This window comes from Acanthochromis polyacanthus, chromosome 6 (assembly GCF_021347895.1).
Source record: "Acanthochromis polyacanthus isolate Apoly-LR-REF ecotype Palm Island chromosome 6, KAUST_Apoly_ChrSc, whole genome shotgun sequence".
Taxonomy (NCBI): domain Eukaryota; kingdom Metazoa; phylum Chordata; class Actinopteri; family Pomacentridae; genus Acanthochromis; species Acanthochromis polyacanthus.
In genome coordinates, this window is record NC_067118.1 from 38,185,033 (window position 1) to 38,207,064 (window position 22,032).

The following is a 22,032-nucleotide window of genomic DNA, read 5'->3' on the forward strand; positions in this document are numbered from 1 at the left end:
ACTCACATGTATGAAATGACATATGAAAAGAGACGCCAGGATGAAAAAACCAAAGTTCCCCTTTAATGAGGTTGTTGATGCTGCTTGTGGAATGTTGTTCAACTCTTCTTAAATGATTTGGTGAAGTTGGTGGACATTTTGGGAGACAGAATCATGTTGTTGGACATTCAGAGCATCATCTGGCAGATTGTCAGTCTACTTTACAAAGGGTGGAGTTGTGGACATTCCTTTGGCTGACTATGACTACTATGACCCCAACTGCCCGTTCTCATCTTTCTATTGTCATCTGTGGCATTGTGTCATTTTAATAAAACTGCATTTTAAGGTAGACTTTTACTGTCACTGGTCAAAGGAGAGTCTGGCAAATGATCACACTATCTGATCATTGTCACACCTGACTGGGGTGTTGGTCAACTCAATAGAAGCTCAAAAACTCTTTCTCTACAACATTAAACCCCTTTTCTAACCAAAAATATAGAAAGAAGAGTTTTCACTTTTTCTATAAGTCATAAAAGAAGACCACTTGCATGCTGCATTCATACTTTCGTTCAGTGTTGGAACTCGGCTCCTTGGATTTCGTCTTCACGTTAAGCTGCTGACTCCAGGTTCACGCCTAAAGATCCCCAAGATTTTTTTCTTTTAACATGTCCATATGGTGCTTTTTTATGACACATAATAAGCAGAATAAGCAGTCAACCCCATGGCAGACCATTTCCACCTGGACACTGCAGTGTATTGATGACAGTCTCAAAAACATGGACTCACAAGTATGTGGTTTCATGTGCAACAAAAATACTGAACCAATCATTTGCTGGCTTGAGCTTTCTGTATCAATATTCATCTTCAGAAACAGTTTCCAGTTCAATCATGTATGGCTGAATATACATCTAATATGACAATTTGCCAGTCTGTAAAATGCCGTAATTTTACAGTGTTTGAGTGGAGTCATGGGTATGTTGATGTGGCTGAAAATGATTATTTTATTGGAAAAAATGTCTAAATATGTGGCTTTGATGCACACAGATGAGTTGGACTTTAACTTAGACATCTAACTTGCACTGAACAGTATTTTTCCTCAAATGTCACACTATTCCTTTAAAAAGAAATCAATGTATTTTCCTCCTATTTAAACCCCTATTTTTGTTGTTGTTTTTTATGGTTTTACTAGTGCTCCCTTTGTACCATCTGCACTTTGTTTTAATGTGCTGCAGCTGTGAGCTCCTCCAAGTCCTTCATGCACAGCACTGTTGGACATCACTGGCCATTTACAGCACACTTAGGAATGAAGTGACTTTAAAAGGACACCGATATACTTAGTTCACACTTGGTGATCCAGTGTGAACGCACACATCTTAAAAGCCTGTTTTTATCAGGCGTATATAGCATCTGCGTCTTGCTCTCTCTTCTTTTCATGGAGGTTGTTCAAATGAATGAGATCCAAACAAACATAATTTACATCAAACGCTGATGAAACAGTGACTGCTGATGATGCCAGCTCATGTAAACTGAGATGACTGGATCGAGCTTCAAAGGATTCTGTTGGGTATGCAGAGAAATGTTTTCAGTGTCACAACATTTCAGATGAAGTAGCGTTCGGTGCCTTTGTGTTGTATTTTTGTCTCTACTAGAGATTTCTTCATGGTTTATATCGGCTTCGTGAGCTGAAGAGTAGTGCAAAGATTTCACACGACTGGCCATTTAGCCATTAACTGCTTCTCTTCTACCCCCAAAGGAGGAGGAGATGTGCTCCAACACATAAAGCGGCTCTGACTAAATATTGGACTGCATGAATGGAGATCTAAGAACTTTTGTTGGCACTTGTTGATAAAGGAAAAACTTGTTGTTTTCCAGCACAATCTCAGTGAAGACATATTTGCTTTTAAAGCACAGAAACAGACACTGAACAGCCTCTGTGCCTGTGTGCAAAATTAGTCACGACTCACTCTACAGCAGGGGTGTCAAACATGCGGCCCGCGGGCCAAAACCGGACCTCCAGAGAGAACAATCCGGCCCGTGGGACGACTTTGTAAAGTGTAAAAATGACAAAGATATTAACTGCATATTGTAAATTTGTAAAACTATAAATTTAAAATAATTTCCTGACTATGACGAGTTGTTTTGATCGTAAAGTAAAATACTAGATTGTTCATTGTTCTTTTGTGTCATATTTTTGTAATATTTTGTCTTTTTTTGTTGTTTTTATGACTGATTTTTGTCATTTTGTTTCTCGCTTTTTGTCATTTTGTGTTTCCTTTTTGTCTCGCTTGGGGTTTTTGTCTTCTTTTTGTCATTTGTGTTTTGTTTTATTTACTGTTTTGTGTAGCGTTTTTGCTGTTTTGTGTTTTTTGTCTCGCTTGTGTTTGTCTATTTTTTTGTTGTATTGTTTGAAATGATCACAATGCTGGTCACTTCCATCTGATAAGTTTTAATTCAGTGGCAGCAGTAATTAATAGTGTCGAGACTCTAGTAGTGTCTGACAGTGTTAATTTTGCCAAGTAGCTCATTACATAGTCCATCCATCCATTCTCTATACACCGCTTCATAGGGGAGCCTATCCCAGCTGACTCGGGCGAAGGCAGGGGACACCCTGGACAGGTCACCAGTCTGTCACAGGGCTCATTACATAGTTCACTATATAATAGTCCCTAGATAGAGAGTAGGGAGTGAATGGAGGATTTCTGACAAAGCCCAAATGTCTGTTTCTTCAAAGGGGGTCAAGGAAATGTAAAGCTACACTGGAAAAAATGTATCTCTCAAAACAAGAAAAAAAAAGCTTATGTCAAGGAACTTTTACCTTGAAATAAGTGAAAAAAATCTGCCAATAGAACAAGCGAAAAATGGCTTGGTAAGAAATCTTGAAAATGATATGATATTTAGAATATTGAGATTTTAAAAATAGTTGGGAAAACTTATTTTAAGCTGTATTTTACCAGGATTGTCAAGCGTAGGTGTCTTAAAATAAGGCAGACATGCTAAAATATAGTAGTTTTTCACTCAGAAATAGATTTTTGCTTTCATGTAACCTCCTAATTTGAGATGTATTAAACTTATTTTGAGTTTTCTTTTAAAATACAACTCAAAACAAGATAATTTCTGAATTTTTGGCTTAACTAGATAGTCTTGTCTTAAAACAAGTACCAACATCTTGCTGAAATGTCACTTGTTAAGTGAATTTATGTTACATCAAGTGGGATGAGACATTTTGACTAAAAATAAGACAAATAGACGTGGGAAGATATTGAGATTTTACAGTGCGTGTGAAAGACAGTGAACATCATAGGACAGCAGAAAGCATGAGCAGTTTTTACTTTATTGCCTTTTTACTGGGTGGACTGTGGAATATAATGGAAGCGAGCGAGCTATCATATCTGTGGAGACTGTCTAGTGGCAGCTGCTGGTGGTAAAGAAATAGCTCAAGGGGTTAAAGACTGCAGGCGTTAACGACACCGCAGCAGGCCTGTACTGCTACCCGCTACTCACTGCTGATGAGGTTTTTTGTCCTCCGCCAGCAATGACTTCCCCGGGCCTCCCCGAGCATGCGGAGGCACATCAACTCCTCAAAGTCACGCTGGTCCCGTAATGAGGAAAACCATGATGGCAAATCCTGCTCGGAGCATCCTCTGGCTGTGATGGCTGCACCAGAGAGCATGTGTGGGGAGACCAGGGGTGGGGGGCTTCAGCTGGGGAGCAGGCTTTTCCTCATTATCTGGATGTGAGAGCCACGAGGGCCGGGTAACGCAGAGGGTGTGGAGTCACATTAATCTTGCTGTCGCACAGGTCCAGAGACAGGAGTCCAACCCTGTCACACGCTGACGCAATGCAATGGTCACATTTAGACACATAGCACGGGTTTGTTGCACTTTTCTGCTTGACTCCTGCTAATATTTCAGAATGTGTGCTGTATCTCTTCTGTAGCTCCGGCTCAGCGGTGCTCCCCTGCACCTGCATCTGATCTCTGTGTGGGTGTAATCCTGCTATTTCTCCTCGGTGAGCCATTGGTGATGCACTGTGCCTGTTGTAAGTCTCACCATGCCAGCGTTCACACATCACCGGCTGTGTATTCATCTCCACCCGAACCGCACACAGTACACAGGGGGTAAATGCAATGATTTGCATGGATATAGCTTTGAGAAAATACTGTGATGAAAATCCCTCCCACCTGCCACCGGGAGCCAGGTTTGATCAGAGGCGGCAGAGAAGTGTGTCCATCCCTCCTGGCTACAGCGGTGCGGTATTTAAGATGTGCTTGTTGAACAAATAGACGAGGTCAAGATGTGGGCTGGTTTGGGTGGGAAGCTCGTACGTCTCAGCTGATGGTCATGATGGCACCTCCACTCAAAGCTGGCTTTTATTAAGCATCTAAATCATTCAGATTTCATTAAAGATGAGCAGTGGAGCCGCTGAGTTCCAGTCAACACAAAGTAAATTGCTTCAGTTAGCATCCCGAGGTAGACTGATTAGTGGGTGTGTTGCTGTTGCATGAAGGAGCCGAAATGGAAAATTTAAATGATGCCGTCGACTGGAATCCGGCAGATGAACAGATGATACATTCCTCTCGGGCTCCCTGCCTCTGAGGTAATTCAATTCATTTTCTCTTATTGATTGACACTGGACACCGTGACGTTTATGGTTCATGCAAGCAGGCGGCGATAATGAAGGAATTTCTTGCAATTTGGCTCCTGAAAATAAATAGCAGGTCTGTGGAAGCTGACAAATAGTGTTGAGTGTGTGCGTGTTTTCTTGCACTTCTGTGTTTGCAGGAGTCATTCTGAGACTCAGATCAATTTTTGTGCACTATTTCTGGTGCACGCTCGAGGGCTCCATTGGTGTTTGGTTTAGTCATGTAGTTGTGATGTTGATGGTGCTGTTGTACGCCTGTATTTGTGTGGCTAAATCTGAGCTCCACAGAACATTTTGGCAGGTCTTCGCTTCTACATTTGGTTTAAAGATTAAATTTAGCCACAGTTTTGTGTCAAACCCTCAAGAATTGATTTTAGGTTGGCAGACTGTTCCAGTGGACGGTTTCTTATTTTAACAGCCAGCATGTACAGAGAAAAATTACCATTTATTTTGGAGTTTGTGTTTTTCGGCCACATGCTGAAAGTCCTCTTTCTAGTTCTCATTCTAGTGTGGCTTTTGCTTTTGCTTTTCACAGACTCCTGGGGGAAATTTCTGCCTCTTAATAGGACAGAAGTTCATTGTGTTCATCTTCTAATTTCTAGCTTTGCTTGGCTGCCATTTGAGGCTGCAGGTATGTTGCAACGGATAGCAGACGGCAAATAGCTGGCCAAAAATTACACTGATGAGAATGAACCATAATAGGATGGAAAACCAAAAAGAATGAGATGAAAGATGTTACAAACATAAAATAAACAATCTCTGTGAACCAGAGGGGAACTGAGGAGTCAAATGAGTTCATTACCATCAGAGAACAACTTCGTTCTCACAAGTGTAGAAATACAGAATCGTGTGTATTTGTTAACAAGGATCAATTTCGTTTTGAATTCATTCTTGCAAACACAATGAGAAGCTGTCAACTTGGCGTTGGTTTTGTTTGCCTTTCTGACATTTTAACTTTTTGCAGCCTTTGAAGATATCAGGACTCCAGCGTGTCTGTTTCTGTCAAACTTTGGGCTCAAAGAAGAGAAGACGCCGCCTTTTATTTTACAGCCTAATTTTGTGTTTGGCTCTTTCTGCATTTAAAGATTGTTTCTGAGTGTTTTGACTTTTGCAGATAATTATATTTGCAGGGATTGTCTCCATCGTCTTTAGAGCTGTCGGTACCTGAGCCCCCTGACTTATCATACCTGACCGGAGGTGTTTGCCCCCTATAATCTGCAATTGAAAGGAGCCCTCCGCCAATTTCACCTGTCAGACTCATTTTCCTGGTCATGGGGAGAGGCACACAGCACATAATTTCAAATTGGAGAGAATGTGTCCAGGGGTATCACACGGATATATCAGTTCTGGCTTGAAGACTACAATCTCTGAACAGAAATCGTTGAAAGATGAGGCACTTGAAAGCTGTTTACTGGACACAGAGGCTGCTAGTAAAGATGCTATCAGGATGACGGGATGTGTAGGATAAAGCATGATTTGACCGATAATGTGGAATTACTGTAAATCAGCGTATCTCGGCCTCTGTTGCACCGACTGGGACTTAAAATCTGCCCCTCAGCTTTAGGGAAGAACAATAACAAATTGCTGGAGGGCTGTAAAATGCACTTTGTAACAGCAGAAATTGTGTTTTCTTCCATGACAATTTAGTTTGTTGAAGAGTCCCATTCGTTTCAATGTTATGGCTTGTTAGTGGACTTTACAGACACAAAAGAAGGTTTGAAATGTTCATGCAACCAGCGGAGTGATGCAATCCACCGCTTGTGTTGGATATGAGCTCTGAATCTGATCATTTTGGTTCAGTTGAAATGACCACTGCAATACTCAACCTCATGCATGACATCTTTACAGGGCAATACTTTAATAACAATGTGCAATATTGTAATTTAAGTCGTATTCTAATTTATTGGTTAAACCTGTCTTCCTTTTCTGCAGTACTTTGTTTGCACTTACTTTTGCACAGTTCTTCTTATACTCTTATAGCATTTTTATTTAGAAGTTCTTAGATTTAGATTTGTGTATTTATTCTTTTACTGTCTGTTGTTGCTGCTGAGCACTGCACCTCTACACACCAAGTCAAATTCCTTGTGTGTGCAAACTCGCTTGGCATTAAAGGCATTTCTGATTCTGATGAAAAACTAAGGGGTACTGCCTTTTTTGGTTCTTGCTTTAACCCCTAAAAACTCATCTTCGCATGTCAAAGTTAGATATTCAGAAGTTTTTATCCATTAAAATGATCTCTCCCTGCCTTAAAATTCCTCAGATGCAGCTCTACAAAGTTGAATGTGCAGATCTGTGAGGTCTTGCCTGGTTTAACACAAACTATTACCTGTTCGCTGCACCTCAAGCACACCAGCTCACCTACAACTCTGAAAAAAACCCACCATAAACCTACTGTTGCACCACCTACAATATATTTTAGTTCTTTTTATTGCTGTAAATATACTCTACTGTCATCTGTAAATATCTACTTGCACACCAGCCAGGCAGTATTTTACTACGCTATTAGACTGTCCATTGCACTGCATTGCTTGTTTCTTTATGTTTTGTTTCTTAGAGTCTTTGTCTTTTTTGTTTTTTCTACTGTGCCTTGCATGTTTGCACCGGGGTCTGAGAGAAACGGCATTTCAGTCCCATCCATGTCCTGTACATGGCAGAATTGACAATAAAGTTGACTGATTTTTGACTTTGTAAGGTACTCTAGTGGATTCTGGACAAGCAACAATGATATGGAACATTCTACCCTTATGTCTGTTCCATATAAAACTGCAGAAGTCTAAATATGTGTTTTTGAGATGGTCAGTGCTACGCTGCTGTTTCAAGGCAGAAATTCTCGGCTGACTGCTTGTTTCGTCACGATATGTGTTCCAGCATGTGAGCAACACCAAATGCACATGTGAACAAGGTACAAAAATTGATTTTCAGTGGAGGGGAACTCAATATGCAGAAGGTTTGGATTTATTTCTCTGAGAGCGAGCAGCTACAAACTTCAATCAGACCGTCAATCATGCGCTGTAGTCTCTGAAGCACTGCTGCGAGTGAGGAGGCAGTTTCAAGCATTATTCATGTGTTTACCAGGCATAATGTAACGGGATAAGAGCCACAGGAGCTCATCACTCCCCTTATTTTAGTGACCACAGATATGGCGGGTGACAGGCAGCCTCGAACCGCCACGAACAACAACTGCGGCAGCGACGCGATGACAAAAACACACGACAGGCAAGACAAACGCAGCCCAATGAGCTGCCGTCAGTTGATCGCAACTAATTAGAGAGTTTTCTCTTCCGCTCAAGGGGCTGTCTTGTGATTAAGAGAGCCCAATGAATATGTATACGGTTTGAGCGCAGGGATGGCTGGATCTAGGTCAGGCTGCTGGTGGATGATGGGTTGCTTGTGAAGTGAAGCAAGGAGGCGTGCAGCAACACCACGCTATTCAGAGAAACCCTCAAGAGGCACTCAGATGTGAGGGACCTTAACTTTTCCAGATTATGTGTCTAACAAGTTTATGGGCTCTTGGTATTCAGAAGGAGGCGGCACATCCAGCTGAGGAGCCTTAAATGACTTCTCTGGGGATCATTTCTGTCTGTTACTGCTTGGCATTTAAATACGGCAACTGCATGCATTGATTGGACCATTTACTCACTCCGCAAACGGAATGTGAAGCAGATATTTCTACAAAGAGGGTGAAGTGATGTCATGTCAAAGAATATCTGCAGCACATTCAAAGCCTCTGAACACAAGTGCGAAATGTTCAGAAACACAAAGGTAAGGAGTCATCTGTCATCTCTCAGGTATCCTGGTGACCCCTCTGCTGTCTGTGAGGTAAAGTGGATCCGCAGTGCAGAGCTGATAATGATGGTTTCAGCTCAGGATGTCTTCTCTCTCCTGGACAGAAACTAAAACAGCTAACAAATTTCACAGCTTACGCTACAAGCAAACTGCTGCGACTTCCCTGTTCAGCATTAATTATACAATTTGCCCGACAAGCTGGATTGAAAGTTAAAGTCTCCCTTTGGATTTGAAGTGGAGAATAAGATACCTGTCTGCCTCACAGCTGAGTCCTCCCTGCTGCCACAGATGTCTAACCAACACATCTGTCACAGGATATGAGAAACGCCCCAAGTATTATTTCCTTTTATTAAAATGTGCAGCCATTTTTTTTACATCACTCGCAATCACACATGGGAATTATGAAAGGTTATACGATTCCTGCACACATGACAGCTCTCAATATATCAGACAAATTTCTTCTGTTCTTTTTGTATTAAAATGATTTGAGTGTCTTGTTTTGTGTACAGCATTTCAAAGCTGCGATTCTGAGCTTACATAACTGCAGCTGTCCCTGCGACTGTAATTCTCAACCTTCTATCACTGGAGAATTTCTGAGATTCACACCACAGCGGGATTTTTAGCTCTTGAATTCTGCAACTGGTTTCAGCTACAACATACAATGCAGGTGACAGCCTGAAATATCTCGACCGCACTCTATAATAAGGGATGCCTTCTGTTTATGGGACTGTGAATCTCCGTCTCAACATAATGAAGTCCCTGACAGGGAGGCGGCAGAGCTTCAGCGCTGTAAAACAAGGCTGTTTCCTGTCGCCAACACTAAGAAAACCCACATCCCTGTGTTTTAGTGATGGTGGGGGAACAGCAGCCGACAATTCTTGGTGCTCAGTCGATGTAATGGATGAGTCTCTGTCAAAGCGCTGCACACGCATGCTCGTACACACACACATGGAGAAACCATGTCCTGTGATGGTCCCTCTAGTGAACCCATGTTGCCTTTTCTGTGACACGTAGAAGATGAATGAGCCGACGTCTCTTTGCATGCTTCATGAAACCACCTCACATCAGTGCAGCCCAATTGAACAGTACAATGGAGCAGCAATGGATTAAACACCATTTCTCAGTTGAGTTCCATTGTTCGTTTGTACCGTTATGTGTGACTAAGTATCCACACACTGGTACATCATCGCTCCAGAGGGATTTAATGCTCCCAGTTTCCTTCTCTTTAAAGAAGCCACAGCGCTGACAAAATGATCGGATCATCTGAGATGTGGAATGACAAATGTGTTTCCACCTCAGCACAGGGACGAGGCTGATATATGATGGAAGGATGAGAGAAGCTGCTCTTTGAGTGATGCAGAAAAACAGTATCTGATTCAGAATTCAAATCAAAACAGTGAGAATCTCAGTCTATTCTAAAAGCATGTTGATGGGTACAGACGTACATTCTTTTTAACAGAAACTGGAACATGTCACTGGAATTAAAGGAACAGCACTTTGCCAGTTAAATCATATCCCGGTTTGTTTAATAATGACTCTTCCATGCACATAAGAGTTTGCTGTGGAGTGGTACAGGGTTCTGTGCTAGGACTATGCTCCTACTAGTCAATATTATTAGGAAACACTTCACAAACATTCACCGCTATGCAGATGACACCCAGCTATATTTATATATGAAGCCAGGTGAAGCCAATCAGTTACTCAAACTTCAAGCGTGTCCTAAAAATATGAAGGCCTGGACATAACTGGAGATTTAGGCCCACACACCTCAGAAACTATCCTGATCGTTACTTTGGATTTGATTACTTTGGCCTCCAATGATACTGGAAGAAATGTTTGAACTATTTCTGATAAAGATATGTTCTTTGTGTACCAAGATAGCTCAGCTGGCTGAGTGGGCAACCCATAAATAGGGGCTATAGTGGCCAACTCAGCGGTCATGGGTTTGAGTCCAGCCCATGGCCATTTACTGCATGCCATTTCCCCACTATTCTACCTACATTTCCTGTCTCTCCTTCCACTGTCCTATACATATTAAAGCCCCCCCCCCCCCCCCAAAAAAAGATATGTTCTTGACATATTCTTCTCCTTCACGTCAAAAGAAGTCAGTTGAGGTAGTTTGGACATCTGATTCGGATGCCTCTGGGGAGGCTTCCTTTGGCAGTTTTCCGAATACATCCGCCTGGGAAGAGACCAAGAACTAGTTTTTGGTCTACCCCCAGGATCCAGGGTACGCCTCAGGATCCCCCAGGAAGAGTTGGAAAAAGTTACCGGGGGGAGGAACATCTGCAATGACCTGCTTGGTCTGCTGCCTCATTCGACCCGAACCTGGATAAGAGAAAGAAAATGGGTGAACGTTCTTTAACTCACACATAAAATGTGTGTTCTTTCACCTGTGCAACATTATCAGTTTTAGAATGTATTGTCAAAGAGTGATGCTGAAAAACTAGTAAATGAATTGAAACACTCTTCCTCTGGACTGGACAATTGTAATTTCATATTGTCAGGATGATCAATAACTCTCTGAAAAACCAACAGTTGATCCATAATACCGCACCTTGTCTTGTGTTTATTGTGCTCTTGTGTGCTGTTTGTGTGTTTTCTCGCTGCTATTCTTTTCTCTCTCTTTTTCACCCTCAGCCTAACCAGTCGAGACAGTTCACCGCATCGCCTGAGCCTGGTTCTGCTGAGGATTTCTTCCAATTAAAAGAGAGCTTTTCCCCACTCAAAGGGAATCCTTGAATTTGTTGAGTTTCACTCTATAATATAATATTGTATGACATTTATTTTACTATGTGAAGTGCTTTGAGATGTCATGAATTGATGCTATATAAGTGAAACTGAAGTGAAAAGATTTTTTTCTAATCATTGCTGATTTAATTTTTTGTTATACATTTCCTTGCTGCTGTACACTCTTTATTTCATCTTATTTTGTGTTTCCGTCCTTACATTCCGAATAAAGCAATTCACATCTTGCAGTAGCTGCAGAGTCTGTGTTGGAGCAGTTCTTCAGTTACTCATATCCATCAGCAATATTTTGTTTTTAAATTCAAGTGGCAACAGTCAGCATTACCTGAATATTAGCTGGGGTTCATTTTTCCTCCTTTATTTTTTCCCTCCTCTGACAGTGAAGCTCTTCTTCTTGTGTCAAGTTTCCCCAGCTACTCCATATGTTCCATGTTCTAACTCGCTGGGGGACACCACCATCTTACTCTAAAGGCTACTACATGACACATCCTCTCCAGGAACATGCTGCGCATACGTCTGGATGTAGTAGAAAACCAAAGCACCATCTTTCAGTTTTGCAGATGCCCTTCCTTCCTGAAATTCCCTGAACATTCCAAAATATGCACATTTTCTCTTTATTTTCAGTCTGTACTGCAGCTAACCTTACAAAATGTCAACTGTTGCATTTACTATGCATACAGTTGAAATATACTACTTTTTCTTGAACTTTTACCCTCTCACTGAAATATCCGTCACAGTTTGGAGCTCAAAATTTGAAGGAAAAAGAAATATTCTGTGATATGAAGTCTGAGCAGGTCTCATCTGTCTGTGCTCACTCGCTGGATCAGGCTTGCTTATGCTTGTGCAAGACACCGTGACGTATGTGATGCATCTTCTACTGCAGAGGATTGTGGGTCAGAATGGCCGTAAAGGCATGCTGTGAAATGCAGCTGGATGCAGTTGTGCACTTGGGTACTTTTGGCATGTATTAAAACAAACAATCTTTTTCTGACAAATTATAGAGGATTTTACTGTGGATATTGAAACGCCCTGTTCATACTCGGTAGCAGACAGCACTGCATGGTGAACGCGTAGCTTATACGGAACCAATCGGGAAACTGATAATGGCTTTACTTTGTGCAATCAGTATTTTCTTCATTCTGATAAATTCATGTCAAAACTTGTCAACTGCCACTTTAAATGAAAAACTTCAACTAAAAAATATGTCGTTCACTAAAAAAGAAGAAGAAAAACACGATGAAGTGTAAACTAAGTTACAAATCAAGGGCCAGAGTCTAAGACCTGAGTGCATTTAGATGTTAAAGATCTTCAAAAAAATAACCGAGAGAAGTCAGCATTCGGAGGCAGCAGGATTTATTGTCGACAAAAATCCTGGAGTAGTTCTCAGCAGTGATAAACACCACAAGAAAAACCAGAGATACTGAGCTGTGCGTCATCTTTTATGCTGTGAGAGTTTGATGGCAGTGACAGTTTTGACACCAGCATGCTTTTCTAAATCTACTGGTCAGATCATGACGTCAGGTTGACGCATTTCAACCTGTAGCCCATTAGGTTATCATTATCATTATCACATGCCCAGACATGTTCAACCTTTCTGCTCCACATCTTACACTTATTATTTTGTGATAGATTTCATGCATATTATATCATTATCTATGTTATGTTTCTGCTATATTTTAAAAGTTATAATACCTTAAGTTTACATCTTTATGTTTTGAGTAGTCCACACATAATTTTCTAGAAAGCATGTATCTTCACACCAAAGTTACAGGTTATACTTGTGTGATCTTCCAGCTGTGTGTGTGTGTGTTCTCCACAGATACACACTCATACCATCAAAACATAATTCTGGTCTTCAGTCTAATAGCATTTGACATAATTATATCAACAAGACACTGTCCAAGCAACCAAGGAGAACACAAACACTGTGGAAAAACAACAGTAACATATGCAATAGAAATCCAAAAACAGATGCATCAACACATATTTTTAAAGTCTCACACAAACAGATCTTGTTGATTGCAAGAAGCTCCATTGCTAGTATTTTCTTTGCAGTCTTGCACTGCTGTTGTCTGATGCCAGTGTCCTGCTAATTTGTGCCTTGAGCTCAAAGTCTGTCTGCATTATAACACATTTATTTTCAGTGGAAAGGAAGACAGACGGAAATGATGTTAGTTCATTTAGTGGTCAGTGGTTTTGTACGTCGAACACGGCAAACTTTGCCACAGATGGCCTGCTTGTCCTTGAACAGTGTTTTTCTTCTTGTCAACAGAGACGCTAAAAACTCAAACAAAGCGTAACAGTAAAACAAGCCAACTTCCACTTTTAACAGCAATCATCAGGGGATTTTGTTTCCGATGTTTCTTCCATGGTACACTGACAATATGTTGTTCAGCAGATGCTCATTTCAAAGCGGATGCATGGAGGGTTTTCATGCTGCACAAAATATAGATGACATTAGGCTTTAAAGAGTGTTTTGGTCTTTATCGTCCTTTAAAGAAAACAGGAAATGCTATCAGCACAGATGCACAAATATCAACTCAAGATGTCGTTCCGTATGTCACAACATTCAGTGACAGAAAAAGTATTCAGATCCTGTGCTTAAGTGAATGCATCACAGGAGAAAAATCAATACCAAGCAGAAACCCTGCATTGAAAATTGTGCTTAAAGCTGCATGTAATAGCCCTTTAATTAATCAAATGACTTTGAGTCCTGTAAAAGGGCCCTTTACTGATAAATCCACACAGGAGTATCACCTAACACTGCTGCCACATGGAGCTTTTGAGTCTCTCTGAGCTCATTATTTTTGGTTTATTCGTATATGTATCCATGTCACCGCTTTCATCATCTGCCCTTTGAGCTGAATAGCTCTTTATAAACATAGCAGACATTTCGTGCGTACCCTGTTTATGAAACCGGTGGAGTCCAGAAGGATAAAAAGACAGAGTGAATATTGGACTTCCATTTGAAAAGTGGCCACAAGCACTAACTCTGGATGAATATTAATGTTGCTCTGTGTCTGTGAAATGTGCACCTAGTTTTCCAATATCAGGCTCATGAGTAGTTACATCTGGAGATATAACAGCAGGAATGGTTCCCTAATTTGCTTTTTGAATAACTCACACTCAATAATTTCTTGCTGTGTTGTGAAACATATGATTGTGTGAAAAGAATTTGTGCCAGTAAACGTTGCAACATGCAAGCAAGAGATATGTGGGGAGGCGGCTCACCATCTGTACGCAGATCTGTTTAACTTGAAGCATGAGGAGATTTGCTAAAGTCAAATATATTTAATGGAGCATAGACTCATGGCTTTTATTTGTTTTGTGTTTGTTTTTTCCCCTAAATTTCCGGCAAGAGCAGCTGGTGACAGAATAGAAAGGACTGATTTTTTTGTTAGAAAAATGCATGTTTCTAAGACTTTATTACTAATTTTAAAGGCATATAATAACTATATCTGAATATATTTTTACTCCACTAAAGCTTGACTGAACAATACTACATGCTATGTGGTGGAACTTTATCTTTTCATCTATTTCTCAGACTGGAATTATTCACATCTCTCTCGATAAAAAGACACACAGACAGACTGATAGATATCAGAATATTTCAATTACATTTAGAGTTAATATTAAATATTAAAAATTGTTATTTATCTGAACAAATGAGGCTTCTTTGTCTTTAAAAGAAGAAACAGGAAGAAAGTGCAACAGATTCAATGGATTCAGCTCTCTAGCTGGTTATTTTTCAACCTGTTTGTTTACATAAAAGACAATTAAGAACGACACATTCATTATTTACACTTCCTATTTGTTATCAGAATCAGTTTTATTGCCAAGTAGGTTTTTACACTTGCAAGGAATTTTCTCTGGTGCTCTTGGTGCAAGTACAAATAGAATAGTAAGTAAAAAAGATAAAGATAATAATAATAATAATAATAATAATAGTAAAAGTCAAGGTGCAATCAGATATAAAAAATATAGATCCTATGTTCCATAGGATCCACTGAGAACTAACACTAATGTGATTAATTAAAACGTTATAATTGCGACAACTTCTGTGATTTCTATGGGATTTATCGACATTTATTTGTAATGGTGTGAGTCGCACTGAATCTAAAGTCACAAGCCACAACTGTGTTCAGAATTATGGCTCAGGTTTACACACATTGTTCCATTTGGCAGAATGAATGTTATATTTGCACAAATTAGCATATTAAACCCTATTTGTTGACCATTTCCTGTTAATTTTTTCCAGACAATGCTGATCTCAAAATTTTTGAGGTAGTAAAGGACATGCATTTTGTTTTATTTGCATTTAAAAGATCTTCCTGTACTCTATCAAATGCAAGTTGTAAACACTGAAAGGCCTCTCAGTATCTGACAATGTCACGAGCGTAGAAATAAAAAGTTGAGTTTGGAATATTCTGTCTGATATTATTTATGTAAATAGTGAATAATAATGAACCCAGCACAGAACCTTGAGGGACGCCCTTTTTCACTTGCAATACTTCTATCTGAACAGCCTGGGTTCTGCTTGCAAGATAATTTGCAAACCACCCAACTGCTTGCTGAGAAAGACCTATAGCCCAAAGACATTTGATTAAAGCAACGTGGTCAACAGTGTCAAATGCCTTTGAAAAGCCGATAAAAAGGGGCAAACAGCATCGGTCCTTCTCGAGAGCTTCAGTTATGATTATCATTTATGACCTTCATGGCAGCAGTAACAGCACTGTCATTTTTGCAAAAAACCTGACTGAAATGGTGACAAACTCGAGTCATTGGCCACCAACGTGATTAAAGTACTTGACCAAACTGTACTTGCAGCTTTTAGCATCTTTTCTTGTTGCTGTGGGCTACACTACTGCTGTTGGACCCTCCGCATCGTGCTGCAGGGCAGGTGTGTGTGGTACCACTGCACACACACACACACACACCCCACACACACACCCCACTGAGAGGGTTCATACAGGCATAATTACACTCCTGCCACAGCTATAGGAAGCGGCTGGCTGCGGGTGGGAACAGAGGAGAGTCTCTCAGCAGGCGGCAGGGAACAGTGCACTGAAGGGAGCACAGAAATCAGCCAACCAAGAGCCTCCGTAGGGCCTAATTACAGAGTGAACATGACTAATGATGAATCTAGTGGTGCTCTGTCCGAAATATGCAGCTCTCACGGCCCCAATCAGCTCAAGTCTGACTCCCAGGTGTTGCAGTTATAGTGAACTAATGCTTACTGCACAGATCCTATGGCTGTGGGAGCATTTGTGAGGACTTTACATGGGTGTTTCAGTGTCTGATTACCACATGCCACAAATGGAGGCAGCTTTGTGTTTGCGGAAGAATAGATGATTAGAGTGGGCTTATTTGTAGTTTCTATATGAGAGCAGGTTGCCCTTTTTGTCCCCGATTACTGTGTTTCAGGGGCAATGAAGACTGATTTTCTTATAAGTGTTATTCCTTCCTATGGAAATTTTTATGGTATAGTCGGTCCCCAGCACTTGATGGGAGTAATAAATGCACACACTCACGTCCACAGCAGTTTACCTTTGAATTATTCCTCTGACAGGCCAGATTTCACCACGTCCTTCAATCAGGAAGGTGATTAAACGGAAATGGAGCTCCTCCGAGAGAGCACAGCCTCCAATACAGACTCCTACAGATGGGATGTGGGGGAGAAAAGAAACGTCAGATTTTATTTTATTGGCGAGATGAATGAGAAAAGAGGCTGAAGCTGCAGGAGAGTGAGGAGCTGTCCAGATGCTGAAAGAGCACCAAGCAGCCTGCGTGCGTAAAAATGAAGAGATGCCATTTAACAAGGAGGAAATAAACTGTTAATCTGTTGTGTGTGGACTAAAGATACTACTTAAACATTATTTTGAGGCAGGGATTTTATTTCAAGGACCATCTCCTGCAGGATTCTAAAACCAAGACATTAAAAATGTCACTTCCGAGAGTTGTTTCATTTAAGTCCACAGTATTTCACCTTTATTCGGCTTTTTTTTTCTTTTTTAATGACAAGTGAGACAGTCCAATCCAGGGCTATTCACGCCTCTCGGTGCTTGTTTATTTTCTGTTAGAGGCTCTTACAAACCAATTTGGACCAAAATAACGATCCGCCCGCCGCAGATCAATAGCTGGAATCTGCAACGAGTGTCAGTCGCAGCCCCGCATGTAGGAGAATGCAGACAGGAGGGGTGGAGTTCACAGCTTTTACTTTTCAAAGCTCCTCTGGCAGAAGAGCTCATTCTTTGCCTGGAAAACCGCGGAGTTGGCGCTTGATGCGTCCTGGCATGTAATCCCACTCTTCTTTTTTAGTAAAAATCAATCGGCTCGCTGCTGCAGTCTCCAATTAAACTTTCCATGCTGTTGCCCGTCCAGCGGACAGCACTCGGGAGGTTTTGTGAGGACCGCGTTCGCTCCTGCTCGGTCGTCCGCTGCGCTCCGACTCCACAGCCTCGGCTCTCCGGGTTCAGAGGGACTCAGGCGGCCAGAGGTGCTGGCCCGGCTCTCCCGCACACATGGAGGGAGACGTTATGGACAAAGTGGAGGCCACGGCGACCGTCCGTGACTTCGACCCAATGAGTGGGAGCATCCCGGCCACCAAAGTGGAGATCACCGTGTCCTGCAGGTGAGTCTGCTGCTGCTGTGTGTGCTGATGCGTCAAGGTTTGGGTAGCTCCGTGCGTCTTGGTTACGTTTCATGAGGAGTAACGTGAAATTTAACATCTTTATACTGAAACCGCAGTCCAACTGTAAAAATCTGACATTTTTGTTTGAAATATGCAGATATTTAACATTTTAAAGAAGAAAAACTTTGCAAGACGTGAAAATAAACGCTGTACTTAAGACTCTCACACACCCAAGAAACATTTTGGCATAGAGGGCTTGAACACTGAGTTTTCTTCGTTATCTCATAATAAAAATGCACACAGCATCACGCCAGTCAGCGTAACGCGAATCTGTCCATCAACTTTTACGCATTTTGTTTGCTTGTCCTGCTTAACGTTAAAATCTGCATTTCGGTGTCTAATCGGTTAAATTCCAGCCTCAGTCAGGTAGATTTGGCCACAGTTCTTCTGCATTGCTGTGCGTTTTGTGTGTGTTTTTCCCGTCAACTCGCATGCCACAGGAGATATCGACCGTCGTGGAGTTCATTGGCGCGCCCGAGAGGTTTCCCCCCTGAGGCAGCGTGTCATGTGTGAAGCTGTGCGTGTGCCCGTCAGTCTCCGACAACGACACCAGTTTGTCCCAGATATTGACTCTAAACATTTCTCCCATTAGCCTCCAGATGAAAGCAAATAGGAGGAGAAAATATCCACGGAGCTGAGGCAGAGTCTCGGTTGGATAGATTAGGGTGGGGCACCGCTGCTTGCAGGTAGAGACTCTGGACGCACAGAGCTGAGACGTATCGTGGCTTTAACCCAACGAGGTGCAATTTTAATCAATGTTTTTCATGGGGTATGGTGTGAATGTTGTGTTTCCATGGCCTCTCCAGCTGTGCGTCATTTCGCCTCGATCCACAGCGTTTAGTTCTTTGTACCTTCTGGCTACATACAGTGTCATATGCATGTAAATGAAGTAAGAGAAGCCACAGGGGAGAGATTTATCAACCAAACACTCCTCTGCCATAGTTTTCCTCTCTCATCTGCATTATTCACTTAGTCAGTTGCCTGGAAGGGAAATCGACTGATTGTCCTTCCTGTTCAACCTATTTTGAGAAAAGATGCGAAATGATGAAGTTGTTGAACAAACTCAGTGGAGCTGCTGCCATGTAGCTGAGCTTGGAGCCCATTTTGGATATGAACTGATGAAACTTTATGAGGTGGTGCAGAAATGAGGAATGAAAGTTGTAAGATTATGTAACAAAAAATATTCAACTTGTGTGTAAAGCTGTGACAAAAACCGTGTCTATGTGTGCAAAGCTGGCATGTGGAGCTGCATGTTTGTGTGTTTTTTGATCCACTGGGGGGCATTTATGATGAGCAGCTGCTGGACTTGTGTTGTTTCCCTCTTGGTGCACACTGCTGTTTCTTTTCTACCCTCAGAACCTTCATACTTTAAGCTGAGAGCTGTGTCGATGCCCTCAGGCTCTGTCAATCTGCAGCTCCCCAGTCTGTCATTAATTTCTCTCCAAACAAAGACTCGCTCCTGGACACAGTTAGATAAAAAATAAAAAAGGGTAAAAATCCTCCCTGCTTTCACTGGACCTTGAAACATTGTGTGCTTTAGCTGCAATGACCGTTCTTCTTTGTGCCTGGTGGAGGTTTACTGCAGTCTGACCTCAGAAAACTTCTTCAGAGATCATGAACCAGACAGCTCAGAAGTTGAAACACACGGTCGTGCATGCGGCTCCTTCTTCCACTTATCAGAGCATTTGGTCCAAATGCAACAGCAGCAAACTGAAACAATGGCTGTCATGTGGGGGAGAGGCGCGGGCTCCACAACTCTGTGTAATTGATTTAGTAAGCCTGAAAGCTCTGAGATTGCAGCGCACATGGAATTGAACTGTGCCGCACAGCCCTACAGGCATTCTCATAACCCTCTGCCAATATTGCAGCAAGCCCCCTGACAAACTGGAGGGACTGAAGCAGACGGCCGCTTATCAAAATAAGCGCACATCACAGTGATGGCACATTGTTCCCCGTCCCTGCCTCTGATTGGTTTTGCTCACAGGTCAGCCAGTGAGCCGAGACTTGGAGCATCTGCTTCTTCTTCTCCAGCTCGGTGATAAGATGCCTCTTCAAACTCAAGTGGCCTCTTTTCTTACATCTGCCTCACTGAGCACCAGTTCAGTGGGTGAGGACCAGTTGTCCCATGATGCTCTCCCTCCCGTGACCCCACCTTTAATGTGGCAGTACTGAATATGTTCATTAGTTAATATTTAAGCGCCTCAGATGAATGTTTCATGAGTTGTCGTTGTGGTTTGGCACATCGTGCTTTAATTATGAGGAAAGTAGTAAATGTGAATACTGTAGGATTGTAGAATGTGCCCTTTTCTATATCTCAGCTTACCAGACCGTCTCAGAGTTCCCATGTACAATGACTTTAGGGACACTGAGGCTTTAGCTCTGTGGTTCCACTGTGAAGCACACTTTTAGTAATGAATGCTGGAAAAAGAAATGTGCACACAGACAAAAAAAAAAAAAGCCACAGAGCCCCTAAAGGCTCAACACACAGAGCTTCATTTAAGGAAGATATTTTTTCTTCCCTTCAGTTTCTCTTTGCTTTGCCACAGGACAAACCCATGTGCAAGAATGTTGGTAATGATTTGTAAATGTAGTGTTTACCGTTATGCTCCTCTGGGACCAGAACGAGGGAGAGGAAACACGCCGATAAGCTTGACAAGCCTGACAAGCCTGACAAAGGTTTACAACTCTTATCAGCTCAGAGGGAATGGGAGGAAAGATCTCACTCCTGAAAGATTGCTTTTTCCACATCTCAATTTATACATAGTTACCATCCAGAGGAGAGGGAAAGAAAATAACGGGATTATTTGATAAAGGAAAGGCCGAGAGACATTGTATCATTGCGAGAACATGATAAACGCTTTAGTCTGACAAAAAACCCACCGAGCACAAGGACAAAGCTTGAATTTTTATGTTGTTCCATCCAACGACGGTGTGCATCGTTTAGAAATTTATCGGTCCTCCTCAGCGTGCCGTGGGTATGCTGTTAAAAGTGGAATTGGCTGACAAATCCGCCTCCACTGACAGCTTGAACATCAAACTTTATCAGCCCCCCATCGCCTGGTGCATCTTCTCCATCCCCTCCTGGTCTCTGGTGCTGCTGCTGCTCTGGAGCTCATTGTAAATGCTCATTCGTGGTGATAGATTGGTTAGAGTAGCATTGCATCCAATCAATGCATTCCATCGCTCAGAGGGGGGGACCTAACTCAACCAGGCCACGCTGCTCCTCAGGGATTCATTACCTGCTGAAACATACAGCAGGGCACATGGCTCCAACGCATCCTGTGACAAATGCCCTCCAGGAGATGGTTCGCCGGTGCACAAGGCCACTGATTGCAGCTCCCCTGGGTCAGTCTGGAAATGTGCGGTGTGCTTCTTGATCGGGTCTCTTCCCGAGGCAATCATTGCAGCAGAGGGGGGAGACCTAATGAAATCATCAGGACCATTAGGATGTGTGGCGTCGCTGCTCAATCCGTCAAAAACAATTGCTCGAGCAAACAACTGGGATTCAAGCTGTGGAGACGACTTATTGTTTATTTGAATGTGTAGTTATGGCTGGTAACTCTGCTGCTGCTACTGTTGTATTAACCCTCCTGCTGTCCTCGTTTACAGGCACCAAAAAATATTGTGTCCTTGTCTAAAAAAAAAATACAAAAATTCAGCAAATAACCTCCCAAATTTCTGAAAATTTGCAAAGTTTTCAGAAAGAAAATTCCAATAATTCCTTTTAAAAATTCCCTTAAAAGTTTTATTTAAAAAAATCCCCAAATTTGGCAAAAAAAATCTTGTAAATATTTTTCAAAAAATGAGAAAAAGTCTTCCAAAAAAATCCTAAAAATATCTAAAGTGAAGACATATATATCAGTAACACTTCTAATATTTTCTTTAAGAACATTCACATAAAAATCAACCAAAATCCATCAAATTTCACTGAATTTTGGTTAATTTTTATGTGAATGTTCTTAAAGAAACATTTTTAAGATTCCTGTTTCTCCACCAAAAAATGTTCAAAGATTTCCCAAAAATGTTGAAAACGAGGACATCATAGGTTTCACTGTGAAAACCTGTGTTTTTCCTACATTTTCAAGCATTAGAACAGGTCAATTTTGACCAGGAGGACAACACGAGGGTTAAAAGCTGTTTCTTATTCAGTCTTGGTTATCCATTCAGTCAAATCCTGTGACCTGGTT

General features: G+C 41.7%; 1 protein-coding gene and 1 long non-coding RNA gene across 6 annotated transcripts in view; one reads left to right on the forward strand and one right to left on the reverse strand.

Annotated features, from left to right (window-relative positions):
- Nucleotides 1–9,902: 9,902 nt before the first annotated feature.
- LOC127534303 (uncharacterized) lies at nt 9,903–17,236 on the reverse strand. Of its 3 annotated transcripts, none has more exons than XR_007942327.1 (3): nt 17,141–17,236; nt 16,702–16,810; nt 9,903–10,734 (listed from the first exon to the last, which is right to left on the reverse strand). It is a non-coding gene; the product is annotated as an uncharacterized LOC127534303 (long non-coding RNA). The 3 variants fall into 3 exon arrangements; XR_007942326.1 differs by lacking the exon at nt 9,903–10,734 and adding an exon at nt 12,491–13,590; XR_007942325.1 differs by lacking the exon at nt 9,903–10,734 and having other exon boundaries at nt 12,491–16,810.
- Nucleotides 17,237–17,311: 75 nt separating this feature from the next.
- Nucleotides 17,312–22,032, forward strand: part of cpne5a (copine Va) — an 84,637-nt gene continuing 79,916 nt past the window's right edge. Inside the window, exons 1-2 of one of the 3 annotated variants that reach the window (XM_051949038.1) lie at nt 17,312–17,449; nt 17,536–17,785. In XM_051949038.1, coding sequence (XP_051804998.1) covers nt 17,676–17,785 — 110 coding nt within the window. In that variant the 5' untranslated portion in view covers nt 17,312–17,449; nt 17,536–17,675. Of the gene's footprint in view, nt 17,786–22,032 lie in introns of all 3 variants that reach the window. The other 2 variants (XM_022203549.2, XM_022203550.2) reach the window with 2 other exon arrangements.